This window comes from Piliocolobus tephrosceles, chromosome 19 (assembly GCF_002776525.5).
Source record: "Piliocolobus tephrosceles isolate RC106 chromosome 19, ASM277652v3, whole genome shotgun sequence".
Lineage (NCBI taxonomy): Eukaryota > Metazoa > Chordata > Mammalia > Primates > Cercopithecidae > Piliocolobus > Piliocolobus tephrosceles.
This window is the reverse complement of record NC_045452.1, coordinates 64586776-64608648: the sequence shown is the minus strand read 5'-3', so window position 1 is coordinate 64608648 and position 21873 is coordinate 64586776. Positions and strand designations below refer to the sequence as shown.

General features: G+C 36.2%; 1 protein-coding gene across 2 annotated transcripts in view; it reads right to left on the bottom strand.

Moving 5' to 3' along the window:
* Nucleotides 1-21873, bottom strand: part of SAMSN1 (SAM domain, SH3 domain and nuclear localization signals 1) — a 98957-nt gene that overhangs the window by 14240 nt on the left and 62844 nt on the right. For both annotated transcript variants that reach the window (XM_023227486.1, XM_023227485.1), the window contains exons 3-6: nt 17694-17843; nt 13213-13342; nt 10984-11135; nt 1530-1736 (exon numbers count right to left, since the gene is read on the bottom strand). In XM_023227486.1, coding sequence (XP_023083254.1) covers nt 1530-1736; nt 10984-11135; nt 13213-13342; nt 17694-17843 — 639 coding nt within the window. The remainder of the gene's footprint in view (nt 1-1529; nt 1737-10983; nt 11136-13212; nt 13343-17693; nt 17844-21873) is intronic.

Genomic DNA, 21873 nt, shown 5'->3' with positions numbered 1-21873 from the left:
TAATGATTGCAAAAGCATCTGCTCTCAACATGTTCTTGGGGTAGGTTAAAAAATGAGTTTGAAACAGATGTAATTCTGTACAAAAAAGTGGGTGTAGCATTTTGGTTGAAAGGCATTATATAAACCAAAGGAATTCAAGACTTTCTATTTAATTGAAAACTTTTACTAAGCATAGAAGCACTGTAGTTGGGGCAAGAATTGTTTTCTCAGCATGTGTATTTTGTTCATCATTTGAATCAATATATATTAGTTTAAAATTCGTAAGTTTCTGGTTTCAAAGTCTGTATGTTATTTTGAAATTTCTATCCTCTCAAACAAAATAAAAATATTAAAGGAAGTTGAGTGCTTTTTCAACTTCCTCAGATTCCTCCCCCATTTTACTTGATCTAATTTCAATATCCTTATTTTAATTACTAAAATAGAATAAGAGGAAGTCTAAAAGTTTTAAGTAATCAGGAAGAACTTATGACTAGCCCTTTTTAACAAAAAAAAAAAAAAAAAGGAAGAAAAGCAAGAAGAGTGACAATTCTTTCTTTAGAAAAGTATATTCTTAGCACTGAATTAGAATAAAGAAACACAAATTCCTGTTCTGACATATAACCATTTAAATGCGGGTTCTTGGGAAAGCCTTTTCTGTCTCTTAGACCTTGGTTTTCTCACAGGTCACAGAACAAACAGGATGCAGAGGCAAGGCGCTAACCTGTACATTCTCACAGGAATATCTCATTTGAGGTGCACCAATAGTAATATAGGAAGGCTTAGATACTGTGTGTACAGACAGGAACATAACTAGATAATTCAGAAAAAAACAATCAAGAAAAGTGTAATTGACTATTGTCTTGATGAATTTTGAAAACTATCAAAGTACTTCTGAGTTAATTTTAGAAATGGATTGCAAAACTGTAAATTGATTGATACTAGATGTATTGTATGTACACACCATTTAACAAGGTAGATATTTCAAAAGATATTTGGTAATATAACAAGAAAATAATAATTGGGTGATAAATACAGACAACACAGTTTCCTTAATACAATCATTATGGGATTTGATGATCACCGTTTTCCTCAAATTTTTTTAAAAATAATTACATTCAGTTATCTTCTCTCAACTTGATTTTGACCTCTGCTTTGTAGAAAATACATTTCTCTTTTCATTTTTCCTTTCGCTTTTTTAGACTTATTTTATTTCTTATATTCTCTTTACCATTCTCATTTAGACATTTTATTAGGGCCTTTTATTCTCCTAGATATTTTTCATTGTTAATTGCATTTTCTCAACGTTCATCTCTATTGTCACTGCTAAATATTGTCACTGCTAAATACTATTAAGGTATATATTAGATCAAGACTTGTCCTTGCATAAAAAAAATGTCATAAAGGAGAAATAAGAGCTCTTCTAGGAAAACAGGCTTTCCTTTGCTTCTAAGTCTTGTATTTTTAAGCAACACAACACAAATACTGATCCACTCCCTTCAGTTTGTCCATTTACATGCCGCCGAAAGCAAACAGGACATAGATTTGCTCACCTGAAGATGAATCCTCTCTAGGAACTCCTGCAGAGTCTTGGATTTTTCATTGTTACTCCTTCGGTTTGCCTTTATTTTCTTGGGGGCTGCTTCCTCTTCTAAGATGACATCCACATAAATGAATTTGAAGTTTCCCACTTTATTGTTCAACATTCCCGTCCACATCCCCATTGGTGTTTTGCAGATAATGTCTATGATATCTCCTTTCTAAGGACAAAGAAATCCATAAACATTAAGTTTCAGAGAACTATGATGCTATAAAAATTGGTAGAAAGAATGAAATCATACAAAACTAGGATAATGAAGACATTATGCTAAAGCGGTTCAGATATAACAGAAACAAATCTAAACATTCACTTCTTTCAAAAGTTCAGGCTGGTGGCATGCTGGGTCATGCTTATAATCCCAGCACTTTGGGAGGCCAACGCGGGAGGATTGCTTGAGGCCAGGAGTTTGAGACTAGCCTGGGTGACAAAGTGAGATCCCATCTCCACAGTTTTTTTTTTTTTAATTAGCCTGGCATGGTAGCATGTATCTGTAGACTGAGGTGGGAGGAGTTCAAGGCTACAGTGAGCTATAATCATGTCACTGCACTCCAGCCTGGACAACACAGTGAGATCCTATCTTAAAAAAAATTCAAAGAAGTTATGTACTAGTTACAATGAAGAAAACTTCAACATTCATGACAAAAAGCTCTCACACAGTTTGATGACATGTTTCTGTTTCTGTTATTGTATCAATTTATCAACTTATAACTGGAGAGCACAGTGTAAGTTACAAAACACTTTTGCCTACTCTAAGTTATTTTTGCTCAGAACACACTTCTTAGATACATAAAGGGAGTATCATCATTATTAATTTAAATATTACAGAAAAAGGAACAGAGATATTAAATGACTTCTGAAGAGCTTGCAGGAAGTTAATGGCAGAACCGGAACTCAAGTCCAAGTTATCTGAACTAAAAAATGATGCTCTTTTTATTTATACTGTCAAAGTAATATATATGTAACAAAGCTCAAGTTATCATTCCTGGAAGTGCTCCCCAGCTGGGGAAGCAGATGAAAGAGAAGTCTGTTACTCTATGTATTTCTAGTGCATCTGAAAAATTTATCTACAGTATAAAATAAACCCATTTCAAGAATTTCATCCATCTAAAATAAAGAAATTTTGCAGAATTCACGTAAAAGTATGTGTACACTAAGGATAAATTATGCTACTTAATTCCTTTTAAGGTACTCATGCTCTCCTCTTATTAAGAAGAGACAGCACTTAGATTGAGCTCACAGCAAAGTTTAGATTGAAGTATGAATGAATCATATTAGTATGGACAAATCAATTGGTTTTTTTCTTTACTCACATCTAAGACCATAATTAACTATAGGCTGCCAGTTATTGGCAAGGGTAGAAAACCTCATGGGGATGTGTCTTTGTAAAGAAAATTTATTTCTGTGCAAATATGATGTCTATGTTCAAGAGTTATAGTTCCTCTTTTGAGACTTAAAACTTTCTGCCTCAGAGAGGACTTTACAGATTCTAATATTTTAGCCCCTTTTAAGTGTCTACCCTCAAACAAAGCATCAAGCCTGCTACTAAAAATACTTTTTTCTTGCTACTCTGGGAATGTGTGTTCTTCCATCTAAAAAACAAATTTTATTTGTAATGGTATAATTCACCATGACTGAAATATCTGGTCTACCTTGTGATCATCTGTCTGTTTAGTCTTGTGAACTAAAGACTGGGTCCTTCTGCCTTTAACAAAAGGGAATCAAATCATAGGTTGGATGGTATCAGCTAGGGAGACTGAGAAGTTCTCCTGAAGCTCTAGAAAGTTGCTATGCATGGAAACCCTTTACTGCATCCTTCCTATTATCCTTGAAACTTGTAAATTTGGAACTTTAGCCTTTACAGGTATATACCTGCACATTCCAGGAAAGCCCACAGGTCATCAAGCAAAGACTCAATTTCATTTTGGATAAGACCCTTGATGGAAATAATAGTATTTCAATTTTCATAGGTAACTGGGGAATTCCTATTGTGTCCTATAAGAGTTCCACCAAAACTCACCTCAGGCAGCAGCAGCAGTGGTACCCTGGCATGGTATTGTAGGGAAGTTGAAAGGCTATCCTGAGTCAAACTGTGTTGTGTTTATTTCCTTCTACTGCTCTCTCCCACAATGGTTACTAGGTTATGGGTATCCTTTCCCCAAGACTTGAACTTAGACATCAGATCATTCCATATACATAACTAAGGAGCTTACTATGGGGAATAGTGCATTTTTTATTCTCCAGTTGAGCTTACTCTGATTTAATAGCATGAAAGGGATGAAGAGAAGGGGTGAAGACTTTAAATGTTAAATAATAATATAAATACTCCATAATATATCATAATTATTAGTTAACATTGGTTTAGTGTTAACAATATAGAACATTCATACTTTATGTCCTTTGACTTTTAGCACTTTGTGTTATTAGAAAGGAATAATTTAACATCTATGAATTCTTTTAGCACAAAACCTTATGTTTGTGCCATTGTAACCGACCCCTCTCCTTGAGTGTGTGCAGGATTATGAAAATGATGGATTTCACACTCATGATTATGTTACCCTTATATGATAGGGGGGACTTTGCAGATCCAATTAGGGTACTGAGTTATTTGATTTTGAATTAACTGAAAGGGAGATTATCTTGGTGGGTCTGACAAATCAGGTAGGATCCCTTAAAATAAAGATTAAAGCCTGAGTGAGCTTTTTCCTGCTCATCCTGAAAGAGCAAACTGCTGTGTTGTAGAGAGGGCTCTATCTGGTGGAATCTAGAGGCTGAGAATGGCCTCCAGTTGACATCCAGCAAGAAGAGGGGGTCCTTGGTCCTACAACCACAAGGAACTGAATTCTGCCAACAGCCAGTGAACTCAGAAGAGAACCCTGAGCCTCCAGTGAGATCACAGCTTGCTTAGAATTCAACTGAGCCATGCCCACAATTATGACCTATAGAAACTGAGCTAACAATACATTTGTGTTGTTTCATGCCTCTGAGTTTGAGGTAATGTGTTACACAGCAATAGAAAATGAATACAGAGGATAAGAAGAGGGAATCCAGGAGGGAATATCACTGGGAGAAAGGTCTCTGGTTACTCATAGCAACCAACTTTAAAAGTGCTAGACATTTCCGGGGCATCATGGCAGATGGGAGGCGGGACCAGGTTGCAGCTCCAACTCGAGCAGACAGAGGAGTGTGTGGACACTCACATCATGAATTTTTGCTTCAGAACGTTGCAGAAATAAATCAGGAAACCTGGGAGGACTCACAGACCCCCTGAAGGAAGTGGATTCCTCCTTCAGTAAACAGGAGACAACCCAAATACTGTGCTGGTATCCACAGCTGAGAGGCCCACAGACAGTTAACATCACAAGACTCTGTGCAGACAACCCCTAGTACCAGTCTAGAGCCTGGTAGACTTGTTGGGTGGCTAGATGTAGAAGAGAGGTAACAACCATTACAGATCGCTCTCAGGAAGCCTCATCCATAGGAAAAGGGGGAGAGTACTACATCAAGGGAACACCCTGTGGGACAAAAGAATCTGAACAACAGCCTTCAGCCCTAGACCTTCCCTCTGACAGTGCCTACCCAAATGAGAAGGAACCAAAACACCAACTCTGATAACATGACAAAACAAAGTTCTTTAATACCATCAAAAAGTCACACTAGCTCACCAGCAATGGACCCAAACCAAGAAGAAATCCCTGATTTACCTTAAAAAGAATTCAGGAGGTTAGTTATTAAACTAACCAGAAGGCACCAGAGAAAGGTGAAGCGCAATGTAAGGAAATCCAAAAAATGATACAAGAAGTGAAGGGAGAAATATTCAAGGATAGATAGCATAAATAAAAACAATCAAAACTTCAGGAAACAATGGACACACACATAGAAATGCAAAATGCTCTGGAAAGTTCCAGCAATAGAATTGAATAAGTAGAAGAAAGAAATTCAGAGCTCGAAGGCAACGTCTTTGAATTAATCCAAACCAACAAAGACAAAGAAAAAAGCATAAGAAAATGTGAACAAAGCCTCCAAGAAGTCTGGGATTATATTAAATGACCAAACATAAGAATAATCAGTGTTCCTGAGGAAGAAGAGAAATCTAAAAGTTGGAAAAACATATTTGAAGGAATAATCAAGGAAAACTTCCCTGGTCTTGCTAGAGATCTAGACATCGAAATACAAGAAACACGAAGAGCACCTAGGAAATTCATTGCAAAAGGATTATTGCCTAGGCACATTGTCATCAGATTATCTAAAGTTGAGACAAAGGAAAGAATCTTAAGAGCAATGAGACAAAAGGATCAGGTAACCCATAAAGGAAAACCTATCAGATTAACAGCAGATTTCTCAGCAGAAACCCAACAAACTAGAAGGGATTGGGACCCTATCTTCAGTCTCCTCAAACAAAACAATTATTAGCTAAGAATTTTGTATCCAGCGATATCAAACTTCATATATGAAGGAAAGATACAGTCTTTTTCAGACAAACAAATGTTGAAAGAATTCGTCCCTACCAAGCCACTAAAAGGAGCTCTAAATCTTCAAACAAATCCCGGAAACACATCAAAACAGAACCTCTTTGAAGCATAAATCTCACAGGACCTATAAAACAAAAGTACAATTTAAAGTGCACATGCACACACACAAAATGTATGCAGGCAACAAATAGCATGATGAATGGAATAGTACCTCACATCTCAATACTAACATTGAATTAAATAGCCTAAATTATCCACTTGAAAGTTACAGAATTGCAGAATGGATAAGATTTCACAAACCAACTATCTGCTGCCTTCAAGAGACTCATCTAATACATAAGGACTCACACAAACATAAGGTACAGGGGTGGAAAAAGACATTTCATGCAAATGGACACCAAAAATGAGCAGGAATAGCTATTGCCATATCAGACAAAACAAACTTTAAAGCAACAGAAGTTAAAAAAGACAAAGAGGGACATTACACAATGATAAAAAGGCCTTGTCTAGCAGGAAAATATCACAATCCTAAACATGTATGCACCTAACACTGGAGCTCCCAAATTTGAAAAACAATTACTAATAGGACTAAGAAATGAGATGGACAGCAACATAATAATAGTGGGGGACTTCAATACTCCAATGACAGCACTAGACAGGTGATCAAGACAGAAAGTCAACAAAGAAACAATGGACTTAAATTATACCCTGGAACGAATAGTCTTAACAGATATACACAGAACATTCTGTCCAACAACCTCAGAATATACATTGTATTCAACAACATATGGAACTTTCTCTAAGATAGACCATATGATAGGCCATAAAATGAGTCTCTATAAATATAAAACAATTTAAATTTATCAAGCACTCTTTCAGTCTACAGTGGAATAAAACTGGAAATTAACTCCAAAAAGAACCTTCAAAACCATGCAAATACATGATCTTTGGGTGAAAAATGAAATCAAGATGGAAATTTAAAAATTATTCGAACCAAACAACAATAGTGACATGACCTACCAAAACCTCTGGGATACAGCAAAGGTGGTGCTAAGAGGAAAGCTCATAGCCCTAAACACCTACATCAAAAAGTCTGAAATAGTCCAAACGGACAATCTAAGGTGACACTTCAAGGAAAGAGAGAAACAAGAACAAACCAAACTCAAACACAGCAGAAGAAAGGAAATAACCAAGATCAGAGCAGAACTAAATAAAATTGAAACAGAAATAATACAAAAGATAAATGAAACAAAAAGCTGTTTTTTGAAAAGATAAACAAAATTAATAGACCATTAGTAAGAATTCAAATAAGCTCAATAAGAAATGAAACAGGGGATACTACAACTGACACTACAGAAATACAAAAGATCATTCAAGGTTACTATGAAAACCTTTACATGCATAAACTAGAAAACACGGATAAATTCCTGGAAAGATACAACCCTCCTAGCTTAAATCAGGAAAAATTAGATACCCAGAACAGACCAATAACAACCAATGATATTGAAATGGAAATTTAAAAATTACCAACAAAAAAAAAGTTGAGGACCAGACCGATTCAGAGCAGAATTCTATCAGACATCCAAAGAAGAATTGGTACCAATCCTATTGACACTACCCCACAAGACAGAGAAAGAGGGAACCCTCCCTACATCATTCTATGAAGCCAGTATCACCCTAATACCAAAACCAGGAAAGAGGATAACCAAAAAAGAAAACTACAGACCAATATCCCTGATGAACATAGATGCTAAAATTCTTAACAAAATACTAGCTAACTGAATTCAGCAAAATATCAAAAAGATAATCCACCATGATCAAGTGAGTTTAATACCAGGGATGCTGGGATGGTTTAACATACGCACATTAATAAATGTGATACACCATATGAACAGAATTAAAAACAAAAATCACATGACCATCTCAATAGGTGCAGAAAAGCATTAGACAAAATCCAGCATTTCTTCATGATTTTTAATCAGCAAAATAGGCATACAAGGGACATACCTCAATATAATAAAATCCATCTATGAGAAACCCACAGTCAATATAATACTGAACGGTAACAAGGTGAAAGCATTCCTTTTGAGAACCGGAACAAGATAAGGATGCCCACTCTCACCATTCCTCTTCAACACAGTACTGGAAGTCCTAGCCAGAGCAATCAAAAAAGAGAAGGAAATAAAGGGCATCTAAATCACTAAAGAGGAAGTCAAACTGTCACTGTTTTCTGATGATATGATCATTTACCTAAAAAACCATGAAGACTCTTCCAGGAAGCTCCTAGAACAGATAAAAGAATTCAGCAAAGTTTCTGGATACAAAATTAATGTACACAAATCAGTAGCTCTTTTATACTCCAACAGCAATCAAGCTAAGAATCAAATCAATAATTCAACCCCTTTTACAATAGCTGCAAAAGCAAAACAAAACAAAGCAAAACAAAAAAACAACTTTGGAATATACCTAACTAAGAAGGCGACAGATCTCCACAAAGAAAACTACAAAGCACGGCTGAAATAAATCAGAGATGGCACAAACAAATGGAAACATGTTCTATGCCCATGGATAGGTAGAATCAATATTGTGAAAAGGACCATACTGCCAAAAGCAATCCACAAATTCAACAGACTTCCCATCAAAATACCACTATCGTTCTTCACAGAATTAGAAAAAACTATTCTAAAATTCATATGGAACTAAAAACGAGACTGCATAGCCAAAGCAAGCTTGAGCAAAAAGAACAAATCTGGAGGCATCACATTACCTAATTTCAAACTATACTATAGGTTATAGTCACCAAAACAGCATGGTACTGCTACAAAAATAGGCACATAGACAAATGGAACAGAAAAGAGAACCCAGAAATAAATCCAAATACTTAACCGCCAACTGACTTTTAAAAAGCAAACAAAAACATAAAGTGGGGAAAGGACACCCTCTTCAACAAATAGTGCTGGGATAATTGGCTAGCCACATGTAGGAGAATGAAACTGGATCCTCAACTCTCACCTTATACAAAAATCAACTCAAGATGGATTAAGGACTTAAATCTAAGATCTGAAACTATAAAAATTCCAGAAGATAACATTGGAAAAACCTTTCTAGACATTGGCTTAGGCAAGGATTTCATGGCCAAGGACCCAAAAGCAAATGCAATAAAAACAAACATACATAAATTGCTGAGACTTAATTAAACTAAAGAGCTTTTGCATGGTAAAAGAAACAATCATCAGAGCAAACAGACAACCCACAGTGTGGGAAAAAAATTTCACAATCTATACATTTGACAAAGGACTAATACCCAAAATCTACAATGAACTCAAATCAACAAGAAAACAAACAATCCCATCAAAAAGTAGGCTGAGGACATGAATAGACAAGTCTCAAAAGAAGATATACAAATGGCCAACAAACACAAGAAAAAATGCTCAACATTACTAATGATCAGGGAAACGCAAATCAAAACCACAATGTGATACCACCTTACTCCTGCAAGAATGGCCAGAATCAAAAAATTTAAAAATTGCAGATGTTAGCGTGGATGTAGTGAAAAGGGAACACTTCTATACTGTTGGTGGGAGTGTAAACTAGTACAACCACTATGGAAAACAGTGTGGAGATTCTTTAAATAACTAAAAGTAGAACTACCATTTGACTCAGCAATCCCACTGCTAGGTATCTACGCAGAGGAAAAGAAGTCATTTTACGAAAAAGATACTTGCACACACATGTTTGTGGCAGCACAATTTGCAATTGCAAAAATGTGGAACCAACCCAAATGCCCATCAGTCAATGAGTGGATAAAGAAACTGTAGTATAGGCTGGGCGTGATGACTTATGCCTGTAATCCCAGCATTTTGAGAGGCTGAGGTGGGTGGATCACGAGGTCAAGAGATCGAGACCATCCTGGCCAACATGCTGAAACCCCATCTCTACTAAAAATACAAAAATTAGCTGGGTTGTGGTGGCCTCCAGCTACCTGGGAGGCTGAGGGAGGAGAATTCCTTCAACCCAGGAGGCAGAGGTTGCAGTGAACCAAGATAGCACTACTGCACTCCAGCCAGGTGACAGAGCAAGACTCCATCAAAAAAGAAAAGAAAATAAAAGAAAAGAAAACCATGGTGTATATATATACGATGGAATATTACTCAGCTATAAAAAGGAATGAATTAATAGTATTTGCAGTGACCTAGATGGGACTGGACACTATTATTCTATGTAAAGTAACTTAGGAATGGAAAATCAAACATCATATGTTCTCACTCATAAGCAAGAGCTAAGCTATGAAGACGAAAAGGCGTAGGAATGACCCAATGGACTTTGGGGACTTGGGGAAAGGATGAGAAGGTGGTGAAGGATAAAATACTACAAATAGAGTACAGTGTATACTGCTTGGGTGATGGGTGCACCAGAGTCTCACAAATAACTACTAAAGAACTCACTCATGTAACCAAACACCACCTGTTCCCCAATAACCTATGGAAATAAAAATAAAAATAAAAAGTACTGGAATTTCGCGGCCATGTCTGGTTCCCAAGGCCTTTGCTGTGCTGGGCTCTTGCCTGACGTTTGCACCTTTTCTCCCTCTCTCTTCATTATTTCTATTCCTGCAAGTATCAGGCAGAGTTGGGCACCTTCAGCAACTGTGAGGCTTTGGTTTTCCGGAAAATGCAGAGAGTTCTTTCCTCCCTGATAGACTCTGAACCTGAATCATCTACATAACAACACCTTACACTAATAGCCTGAACAGACTGACACCCGGACTCCACCTCACATATTTTATTCAAATTCTTAGCACTGTAAGCGAGCCTCCACTTCTACTGTTGGGAAGAACGCACTCACACTCTGTTCTCCCACTGCTTATACTTGCTGAAACAGATCAGAAAATCAGCATTTGACAAACCATTCAGAAGGGGGGATATGATGTCCTCTCACCTTGATTTTGAGGGAGTCAGTGTCATAGGGACTTGGCGTGAAATCCGTGTGCACTCTGGCACGACCGCAGAATGGTCCTGAATAGGGGCCATCGTCATCCAGTCGAAAGCTGTCCCGGTTACTCGTACCATCTGAACAGCTTGTTATGCCACCTGATGAAAGCAGAAGTTCACAGTTGTCATTGAAGACTTGTAACATTCTGGACCATCATCTGGACACAACTAAGTATTGATCGTGCTGGACCACTGGATGCCAGGCTCAGGAGGAGGTTCTAATTGACCCATCCTGGTGTCTCTCTCCCAGTTGCTCTCAGTCAGTGACGTCTGTCCTCTGAGCCATTTCTAACCTTTTTCCTGATGATCTGGCCACTCTCTCCTCTACCACCAACCCAAGTACCCTCTCACTTCATTCTCCATAATCTGATCCAGGACACAGTGTACTAAGTATTGGACACTTGCCAAAAGCATGACATTGCAAAGTTCCCTGCAACTTATCACAAGACTTCTTCCCCAGAGTTCCCACTGTGTACCAAAGGCCATTCTGAGGCAATATTTCTGACATAACAGGTGGCACTTTTGCTTGTTGTATGAGTGTAAGGGAAGGAGAAAGTGTGTCTGAATGTTTGCACCACCATGTGGTTTGAAACTTCTAAACTGGGTCTTTAAAACTGCTCCAAATCCTTGTTGTCTGCTCCTCTTATTTTTGATCTTAAACTTCAGGAAAAAGAGAAAAGAGAGCATTTTGTCACCTCCCTGGGAACAAGAATGGCTCCCAGTGGAAGTAACTCTCCTCCCCCACCCTCATACTCAGTCATCACTTCATGTCTTCCTTCAGTCTAACCTTTCATCACTCTGTTCAATGAGGAAATAGCCCACGTTTCACTACCATGCATTGTGGAAATAAGGTAAAGCTCCTTCAAGATGTTCCATATTGTATGTGAAGTGATGTAAAACACAGATGAGTTGCATCTAATCACACAAATTAAGTGGTACACGGTAATCGTAAAATGAACCACCATCTCTTCACACCCTGCCTTCCATGACAACTCCAGACCAGGGCTTTTCACAGTCCATTCTAGTTAATAAAATTCTCCCCACATCCAGCATCACAATATAGAGTTTTTTTGTTTTTTTGTTTTTGTTTGTTTGTTTGTTTGTTTTTTGAGACGGAGTCTCGCTCTGTCGCCTGGGCTGGAGTGCAGTGGCCGGATCTCAATGTTTTAAAACTTCCAGCAGAAATGAATACTAATGAGATCTGAAAAATTCTTTAAATGTTTCTGTGTTAGCTCTTGTCACAAAATAACTATTCTACAGCCACTAGGAAAATAGGAATAAAACTCAGGATATTTGAAACATCTGGTCTTTGCCATACATCTTCAAATAACAGAAGCAGTTGATTTAAAAGGAAATGGAAAATAAACTTTGTAAAAACGTTTAAAAGCCCTGAAAAGATTAGAGAGATGTGTAACAGTCTACATATAAAAAGTCATAAGGCACTCTGCAATATCAATCGTTTCATCCAAATATTGTAGCTGGAAATGTGACTAAATCCTGAATGATTTCCTTCTTAGAAAAAATACTGATCTTCATTAGAAAATCCTTGTTTGGTTACTTATGGATCCCGTTTTGTCACCCAATGGTGATAGTCCTACCATTTATTATTTGCATATTGCTTCACTCTTTACTCGTTCATGCTGGGTTAAGATCTAAAAAGTAAATGTCGGTAAAGTAAATTGATGCAAATGTGCTACATATTTCAGAGTACTTCAGGAAAAATGGAAAGTGGTGGGGGGAGAAAGAAAGATGGGGACACAGGGAAGAGGGAGGGAGAAAGAAAGAGACAGAGAAGAGAACAGAAAATAAATTTCATTTATCTGAATACTTCAAGTCATTTTTAAACATTTTGGCTCAAGATAAAGCTGGCTCCCTCCAACAAGGATTTTTATTTTAAAGATGCATATTTAATCTCCTAATATGACTTTTTTGAGGCATATCCCCAAGAGCCCCGTTGACTACAGTGTTAAAAGTTTTAACACAGTATATAACTGTGTCAAATATATTATGTATTATTTAAACACTAGCAACTCTATATAGATTTAATATATCTTACATTTTTACCATTTCTCTTATCAAGTAGCTGGAACCTTGTTGCTAGTATAACTTGTTGTTTTTTAATTGATTTAACCAGGACCTGACACTCAAGATCTTGTCCCTGATTCATTAGCCTTACTTGATGAACTCTGTCCACTGTAGAGACTATCCATGGAGTCACTGGCTTTGAGGGACACCTTCTCTGTGTGGGTCCCAATCACAGGGTCACTGTTTCTATATGGGTGGGCATTCTCTCCATCTTCCTCATCCTTCAGAAAACATATCAGAGGTTAGGTACAGAGAGAAGATTTCCACAGAGATATTCATTGTGTACATTGATTTAATAGGCAAGACATATTTTAGCAATAAAATACTTAAGGATACATAAGGATAAAATACGAAAGTAGTTAATCTTCAGTTCAGTTTCTAGCAAAATCTTTTACAATATACTTGGAAAAATTATTCAGATGACACATTCTTTTTGTAGAATTCAGTTGAAATTATAATGGCTCATTTTCACAAACTAGGATGAATATCATATCAATAATATTTAATCAAAAATGTTAGATTTATTGACATCTATGGCTTATCTTTTAAAGCACTTTGACTTCTTCATGTTGTCCTTATCCTTTATTTAACACATTACTAACCCATTGAGATCTGATCCCACAAGCTTAAGCTCCGCATAGTTGTTTCATGTCAGTTATTTGCACCCTACCAGATCACTAGATATGAATAAAACATGTACGTTTTGCAATTCTAAAGCAAAGCTTATCTAAGAAGCTTTACAAATCTAATACCGTGCTTGCCACCTAGTCAAGTGAGAAGCAAATGTTGCATAAAATTAGAAAAGACAGACAATTTCAAAACAAATTATATTTTCTTGAAAACATCTCCAATGTTTTCCATATTTCAATAGTTTGGATTAAACCTATGAATTTCTTAATATTCATCAGAATGTAATTCAACATTCTTTATTTGTGAGCATTTCTAAATATTGATAAAACTTCAGAATATACATATGATATACACTCAGTTTGATTCTCCACTTTTATCCATTTCTTTATTCATTCAGTCATTCAACACAATTTTATAGAACACCTCCTAGGTACTAGGCAATGTTCTGGGAACCAGGGATTTTCATGGTAAACAAGATAACAGACTGCTTGCTATAATGAAGGATGTTCTATTGTGTTAGCTGTGTGTGTGTGTGTGTGTGTGCGTGCATGTGTGTGTGTGTAGAGTATTTGGGGAGGTGTGTATAAACACAATAAGACAATTTCAGAGAATAGTAAGTGTTATGAAAGACATAAAACCGGGTGATGTGAGAGAATTTGTTGCTGAGGTTAGGGTTACAGGTTGGCTGATTTAAATGGAGTATCCTATAAAGACCTCTGCCATACGATAACATATGCCCTGAATTATTGACCTAAATGATAAGAAAATGTAACTTATGTGAAGCTTTGGAGACAGTTTTCCAAGCAAAAAGAACAGCAAGAGCAAAATAATTGAACTCAGAATTATCTTGGGTTGTGCAGGGGAAAACAGCAAGGCTAATGTAGTGAGACAAAGGAGAATACTAGAGTGCGAGTTTAGGGAAGCAGACTGGAGCCACATCAAGAAAAGCTTCATAGACCATGTGTGGTGGCCATGGAAATGTGCCACTTAGATCTCTTGCTGCGGGACCCTTCTTTACTGACAGCCCCAGGACTACCCCTCTATATCCATCACTCCGTTGGCACTAAAGTCATGCTCCCTGTTAGTAACTGAAAAAGCAGGGGTATTGTTTGAGCCCATTCTAGTGGAATGTAGGGTTCCTGTAACGGAAAACTTTAGTATAAGAATCCCCCATCAGTCTGACCTAAGCTTTCTCAGAATTCTGTTGAAGTATGAGATTCTCTCTACCTGATTCTTCTTCCTTTTCCTTATCCTTTTATAGATGTCAGGTTTGCATTGCAGTCTAAAGGCTTTCTCTTAAGCCTTCCTAGCATTTCTTCCCATAAATCTGTCTGTGGTGTTTCTACTTCTTTCTTGGGATCTGCTTCTCAGAGGACTAGAATGAACACAGCAAGTAAAGGGGTGCACTATGAAGACACTGAAATTTTAACCATGACCTGATTTCCACTTGTCAGAGATATTTCTGCCTTTCATATGGAGAGTAAATTTTATGGGGGAAAGAATAAAAAGAATGGAAAGCAGTTAGGAGATTATTGTAATAATCCAGGAAAGAAAGGTTGGTGACTTAGTCTAAAGCAGGAATAGTTTACATGGAGAAATTAGGGAGTTTATATATACTTGGTAATACAATTCAGAGAATTTACTGATGAATTAGTGTGAAAAGTGAGAAAAAGAAGGAATTTAGGGTGATTCTTAGATTTTCTTTTCTTTCTTCCTCTTTTTTATGTTTTTGCTTTTACTTATTTTGAGGATCAGTGTTGTCTGCTGCCACTGCTGTCTGAATACTGGATGAGAAAACCATTTTTTTTGTAAAAGTGTAGAGAATCAATATATTAGCTTTGGCTATATTAGGTGTTGGATGTCTACTGGACAGCTAAACGAGGATATCAAAGAAACAATTGATTGTATTAATATGGCAGATAAGCGAAGACATCACAGCTAGAGATACAGTCGTGAAAAACGAAGTCATGAGAGCAGATAAGCTGACTTAAGGGGGGAGTGTAGATTCAGTGGCGCATCCAGGAACAAGCCTCAGGAAGATCAAATATTTCGAGGGATGAGAAAGAAAGCAGAGTCAAGAAAGCAAGCTATGAAGAAGAAGAAATGTCAGAAGCATGCCCAGTCAAAAACAAGAGAAGTGGATGTTTTATATGTAAGGAAATCAGCACTTGAGTCAAATACAGTTGAAAAGTAGTAAGGAGAAAGAAAACTGACCATTGGACTTGGCAACACAGAGGTCACAACTGATGGTGACAGCTATTTTAATGGAGTACTGGGGACAAGCCCTATTGAAGTGGCTTGAAAAAGAGAATGGACATAAGACATAAAAATCAATAACGTAGAATTGAGAGCCCATAAGTAAACCCGCTTATCTATGATCCATATATTTATGACAATATATTTGTGGTCAACTGATTTTAACAAGAGTGCCAAGACAATCAAATAGGGAAAGAATAGTCTTTTCAACAAATACTGTTAGGACAACTGTATATCTACACGCAAAAGAATGAAGGTGGACTCTTCCTATATACTGCACAGTAAAATTATCTTGAAATAAATCATACACCAAAATTTAAGAGATTATTGACCTCTTAGATAAAAACATAGGAATAAATCTTCATTACATTAAGTTAGACAATGGTTTCTTACATATGTTAACCAAAAGCACAAGTGACCAAAAAAAAATAATTGGACTACAATAAAATTAGAAACATTTGTGCTACAAACAATACCATCAAGAAAATAAAAACACAGTCCACAGAATTGGAGAAAATATATTATATTGCAAGTCATATATCTGATAAAATCTTGCATCCGGAATATATAAAAAACATTTAAAACTCAACAATAAAAAGATAAATAACCTAAAAATGAACAATGGATTCGAAAAGCACTTCTCCACAAAGATAGATAAATGGCTAAAAAGCACATGAAAAGATTCTCGACATTGTTAGTCATCAGGGAAATGTAAAGTACAACCAAATGTGAATCAAAATCACAATGAGATTCCACCTCACATCCACTAGGATGCCTAGTACTAAAAAGACAGACAATAACAAGTGTTGGCAACGATGAAGAGAAATTGAAACCCTCATACATTGCTGGTGGGAATGTAAAATGATGCAGCTGCTTAAAAAACAATTTGCCAATTTCTCTATTAGACATGGAGTTACCATATATCCAAGAGAAATGAAAAAATATTTCTGCACAGAAAATTGAACAGAAGTATCTGTAGCAGTGTTATTCATAATAGCCAAAAAGTGAAAGCCATCCAATTGATCACTAAGTGATAAATGGATAAATTAAATGTGGTCCATCTATAAAAGGAGAAATATTATTTGGCAATAAAAAGGAATGAAGTAAGTACTGGCACTTGCTACAAAAATAATGACATGTTGTTCTTCACATTGCTCTTCACATCACATTCTAGATGCATGATTTTTTTTTTTTTTTTTTTTTTTGAGACACAGTCTTGCTCTGTTGCCAGGCTGGGGTGCAGTGGTGCAATCTCGGCTCACTGCAACCTCTGCCTCTGGGTTCAAGTGATACTCCTTTTTCAGCCTCCCAAGTAGCTACGACTACAGGCGTGCACCACCATGCCCAGCTAATTTTTGTATTTTCAGTAGCAACGGGGTTTCACCATGTTGGCCAGGCTTGTTTTGAACTCCTGACCTCAGGTGATCTTCCCGCCTCGGCTTCCCAAAGTGCTGGGATTACAGGCGTGAGCCACTGCACCCGGCCAATGTATGATCTTTCTGAGTGTCAGTTTCTTCTTTTAAAATGAAAGGAATACTTCCTTCCACCCAACTTCTGGGCATAATGACTGAGGAAGAAAACAAATGCTTAAGTACTTCATAAAGTACCAAGCACTTCTATAGTCTAGCTGAATAGTTTAAGAAAGTTTTAGTAGAAAAATACAAATGATTATCAGAGAATATTTACCTTTTCCTCAGAAAGGGCTTTGATGTACTTTTTACCAGCTTTTTTCTTCATTGTCCATGAAATAGCTCTCATTTTTTTACCCAAACCTCCTCCATTATTTGAAGTTTTACTTGGTTCTCCGCTTTCATTTGTGGGATCTCCTTCATGTACCTAGTTTAGAATTGTTTACAAAAGACAAAATAATAAAGCAATAAAAAACATTGATCTGAAATCATTGTTACAGAGAACATTCTGAGTTTGTGGACTTCACATACATTCTGTGCAGCAGCCTCCAAAATTTCTAAAAATCTGGACATAACTCATATTTTTAAAGTTGTCCAGGCCTGGTTGCTTGAGTTACAAACTCAGAAAGTAAAACTTGTGATGTTAAAGGACTTGAGCCTCCTATCTGCAACTCTTTTAGAGAATTTCGGCTATTTTTAAAATAGCTGTATTGACCAATCATTTTATTCCCTCTCCTTGAGATGAACAAATAAGATTAAATACTAGGTATAAGGAGTTCTTTTGTCTACCTAGGTGAAAAATATTTTATTGGAAGCTTTAGATAGACTGTAGCATCTATCCATGTTGAGTAAGCCTTAAAATACCCTCTTGCTTCTCATAGAAATTGAGATGACTGTGGTTAAAGAAGTTTTCGTGTTAATTAAATCCACTGAGAAATGTGAGATTTTGTTTTCATCTTAGCGTGCACATTTCCCATATTCTCAAGCAATAGTAAATATGAACTAGTTCCAGCCATTAGTACAGAAATCTTCATGTAATTCACATGCTAGATTAATCAAACATCTTATTTGGTTAGACTGCTTTGGTCTTTGCTTAGGAATGCTGTTAAACCAATGACTCAGAATAAAACACACTGTTCACAGCCACAAGACTCTATTTATCATAACATAAAATAATGTTCTGCCAATATCATTAATATATTATGTGATATATATTACATTATATAGAATCTATATGAAATAAAGTATCCTCACCACCCACCTTGCCCCTCGCTACTTCTGAAGTCTCCCTTGCTCACCAGAGCAGTGGTTCTCAAAATATGATCCCTGGACCAGCAGCATCAACATCACTTGGGAGCAGTTTGTGCTTTAGCAAACTCTTCGAGTGATTCTGATACTCACTAAAGTTTGAAAACAACTGTAATAAAGTGTTGCCATGCTAGCCCCCTTGCAGTTTCTCTATCAGGTTCTCACCAACTTTGTATTTGCTTTCGCCATTGGCTTCCCCTAAATATCCAAGAATTTCTTCCTTCAGTCATCCAGGTATCTACTCACATGGCATATAATAGGAGAGCAATTTTCTGATTGATCACCCTCCACACTTCCATACGTCCTGTTTATTGGCCCTGATTAATGATTCCTCTAAGCAGTTAACATTACCCGATAATATGTTTGTTCATTTGATTATTGTCTGCATCTCCCACTATGATGCATGTTCCATGAGACTTGAGACTTGATCTGTTTTCTTTCAGTGTCTAGAGTACTTCCAGGCACATAGCTATCACTTGATATTATTTCAGTAAATGAAACTTCTCATGTAGAACATTGCAGATTTTTTTTTTTCTTGGAGGATATGTTTGGGTTACAAGTCCTAAAATACCTTATATTTGCAAGAAAGGAAACTTGAAGGACATCTAGTTTAACACTGTCCACCATTCCCGTTAGGTGGACAGGTAGTCATTCACTGAATATAAAAAATGATGGGAAACTTCCCTTTAGTGAACTTGAATATTTTAATACAAAAGTTTAACCACATAGTTAACATCATTATTAATCAATATTATATTTTGCTTCGTATCTTACCCCAAATTTCCTATGATAAATATGAATGGACAGCCAATTTAAACCCTCATTGCACTTTATTAATTTCTACATTCAAGGTTATAAAGGCAAAGATTCTTTGCTTAATTCAAAAACCCTGAATAAAATATAATTTGGAAGCACTTTAAAACTTCAGAGTTAGCCTTTTTCTTCTCTCTACTTAAACTTTCTCTGTCTTCATTGTAAATTTATTTTTCTAACATAAATAAGAAATGTATTATTTAATTACTACTTGTGTTACCCTACAATTTCTAAGCTTCGGAAAGATGTACTATGAATATTTCTCAGGTTTGTCTAGCATTATTTACAGAAGCTACAAAGAAACTACATTTATGTCTTTTGAATGTTCACATTTTTCTATGCCTTTCTGCATAGACTGAATTAAATTTGTTTAAATATTACTTATGGTTTTGTTGTTGTCTTTTTAAGATTTGTCTTCCCCTATAAGCTCCAGGCGTGAAGTAAGGATTTTATTGTGTTATTGCAACAGTACTTCCTGAGTGTCTAAGGGAAAACCTGTCATAGAGTAGGTATTTTTTGAATGAATGCTGGATTTTTGAAAAATATGCACACTATTTTATTAGGTTCACTAAATTCTTTCACAAATTACTAGGCCATCATTATCAACCAATGAACCTGAATGAACATGAACTATCTTGTATAGGTTAATACCAGAATTATAAACTAAACAGCAGTAGAATATATGTATGATTGTGGAGAATTAAAAATTTATACAAGATATCAACTGAAAATAAAATTATATAAGTTTCTCTCTCTTTTCATATATATACACACACACAAACACATGTATGTGGCTAGAGAGATTTATATGTATATATTACATTTATTACTTACAATTATGTAAATGTTGATTGACTATATAATTATGTACAAGTTTACTCATAAATGTGAATATATACATAATAAATTAATAAAAGGGATCATTATTAAAATTAAAATATTTTAAAATGTTGCAGATAAATATATTTGAAAATAAGCATAAGATCTAAAAACCTATTGATCTAAAAAGAATATATTACCTGTGAGGTTGCTGAATCAGGTTCAATGGTAACCAGTATTTTCAGTTTTCTTAGTAGACACCCCTCCTCTGTACTATTTTATTAGTTGTTGTTGTACCTGTCATTAATCACTTAGCAAATGTAGCCCCTACTTTATGAGACAATATGGCAAACTTTGGAGTCAGAGAAGAGGTTGAGTTCTGCCTTGTCATTTATTCACTCTGTAATTTAGATGTAATTTTATTTGATGAAGCAAGTATATTTCTGCAATGGCAAAATAGATATACCAATAGTTCCTATGTTATAGACAGGTAAATTGTTATAAAGTTATCATTGTGCTTATTTCATCGTGAGTGCTCAATTAAATGTACATATTATTGAAATTATTATTATGTAAACTTAATTCTATGGGAAGCTTTTCTTAAGCTACAATTAAAATGTCCGTAGTTTACAAATGTGTAAGGAGCGCTCACCAATGGGATGTTTCGGTGTACACTGAAGTGTGAGAGTCAAGTTGAGCAGCCGTATGCTCTCCTTAACAAACGTACAGTCGGGCCGCTTAATCTTGTTCTAATTTAAAGCAATTACAACTGACGTAAACTTATACATATATCTATCAAATAATGTGTATAAACACAATGTGTGTGTGTGTGTGTATGTATATGTATACACACATTGTTTTATAGTAGAAATATTCAGGAAATTTGGAATTGTCAGTGTCACTTTGAATTCTATCTTTTCGGGTTCATGTTTTGCTTTCCCAAACATCTGTTAGGCTTCTTAAAATAGGATTTTACTTTTAATGCCCAGCATGGTACTGGGTACTGATAGAGACAGGAAACAGACAAGAGTCCTTTGCGAAACCTCGCCTTCAAGCCTGAAACAGCGTGAGGGCTGAAACACCAGATTGCTGATCCTGGATGAAGCTCACCCTTTCCCCACTGATTCTCTCTTAATAATGCCCACCTGTGCACTGGGGGAAAACTGGTGGAGCTATGGGAAGTTCACGTGGTTTGCTGCCAGGGGGAGCCTGGCCTCTTTTGTTGCTATGTGGTGACCTGGGATTCAATCTGTAAGGTAGGGGCCTGCTAGCAGGACTCTTTCTTTGCTGGGAGTTCCTCTTTTTTTTTTTTTTTTTTGCTTTTCACGCAATAAACCCTGCCTTACTTACCCTACAATGTGTCTGTGTGCCTAAATTTTCCTGGTCGTGTGAGAAGAACCCATCGTTTTCTACAACAGTACTAAAAATGGTTTGTTCACTTGTCACAAAAATACATGCAAGGCTATAATTTTAAAATGTATTTATTTTTCTTATTTTACTTTGCAAAAGTGACATTG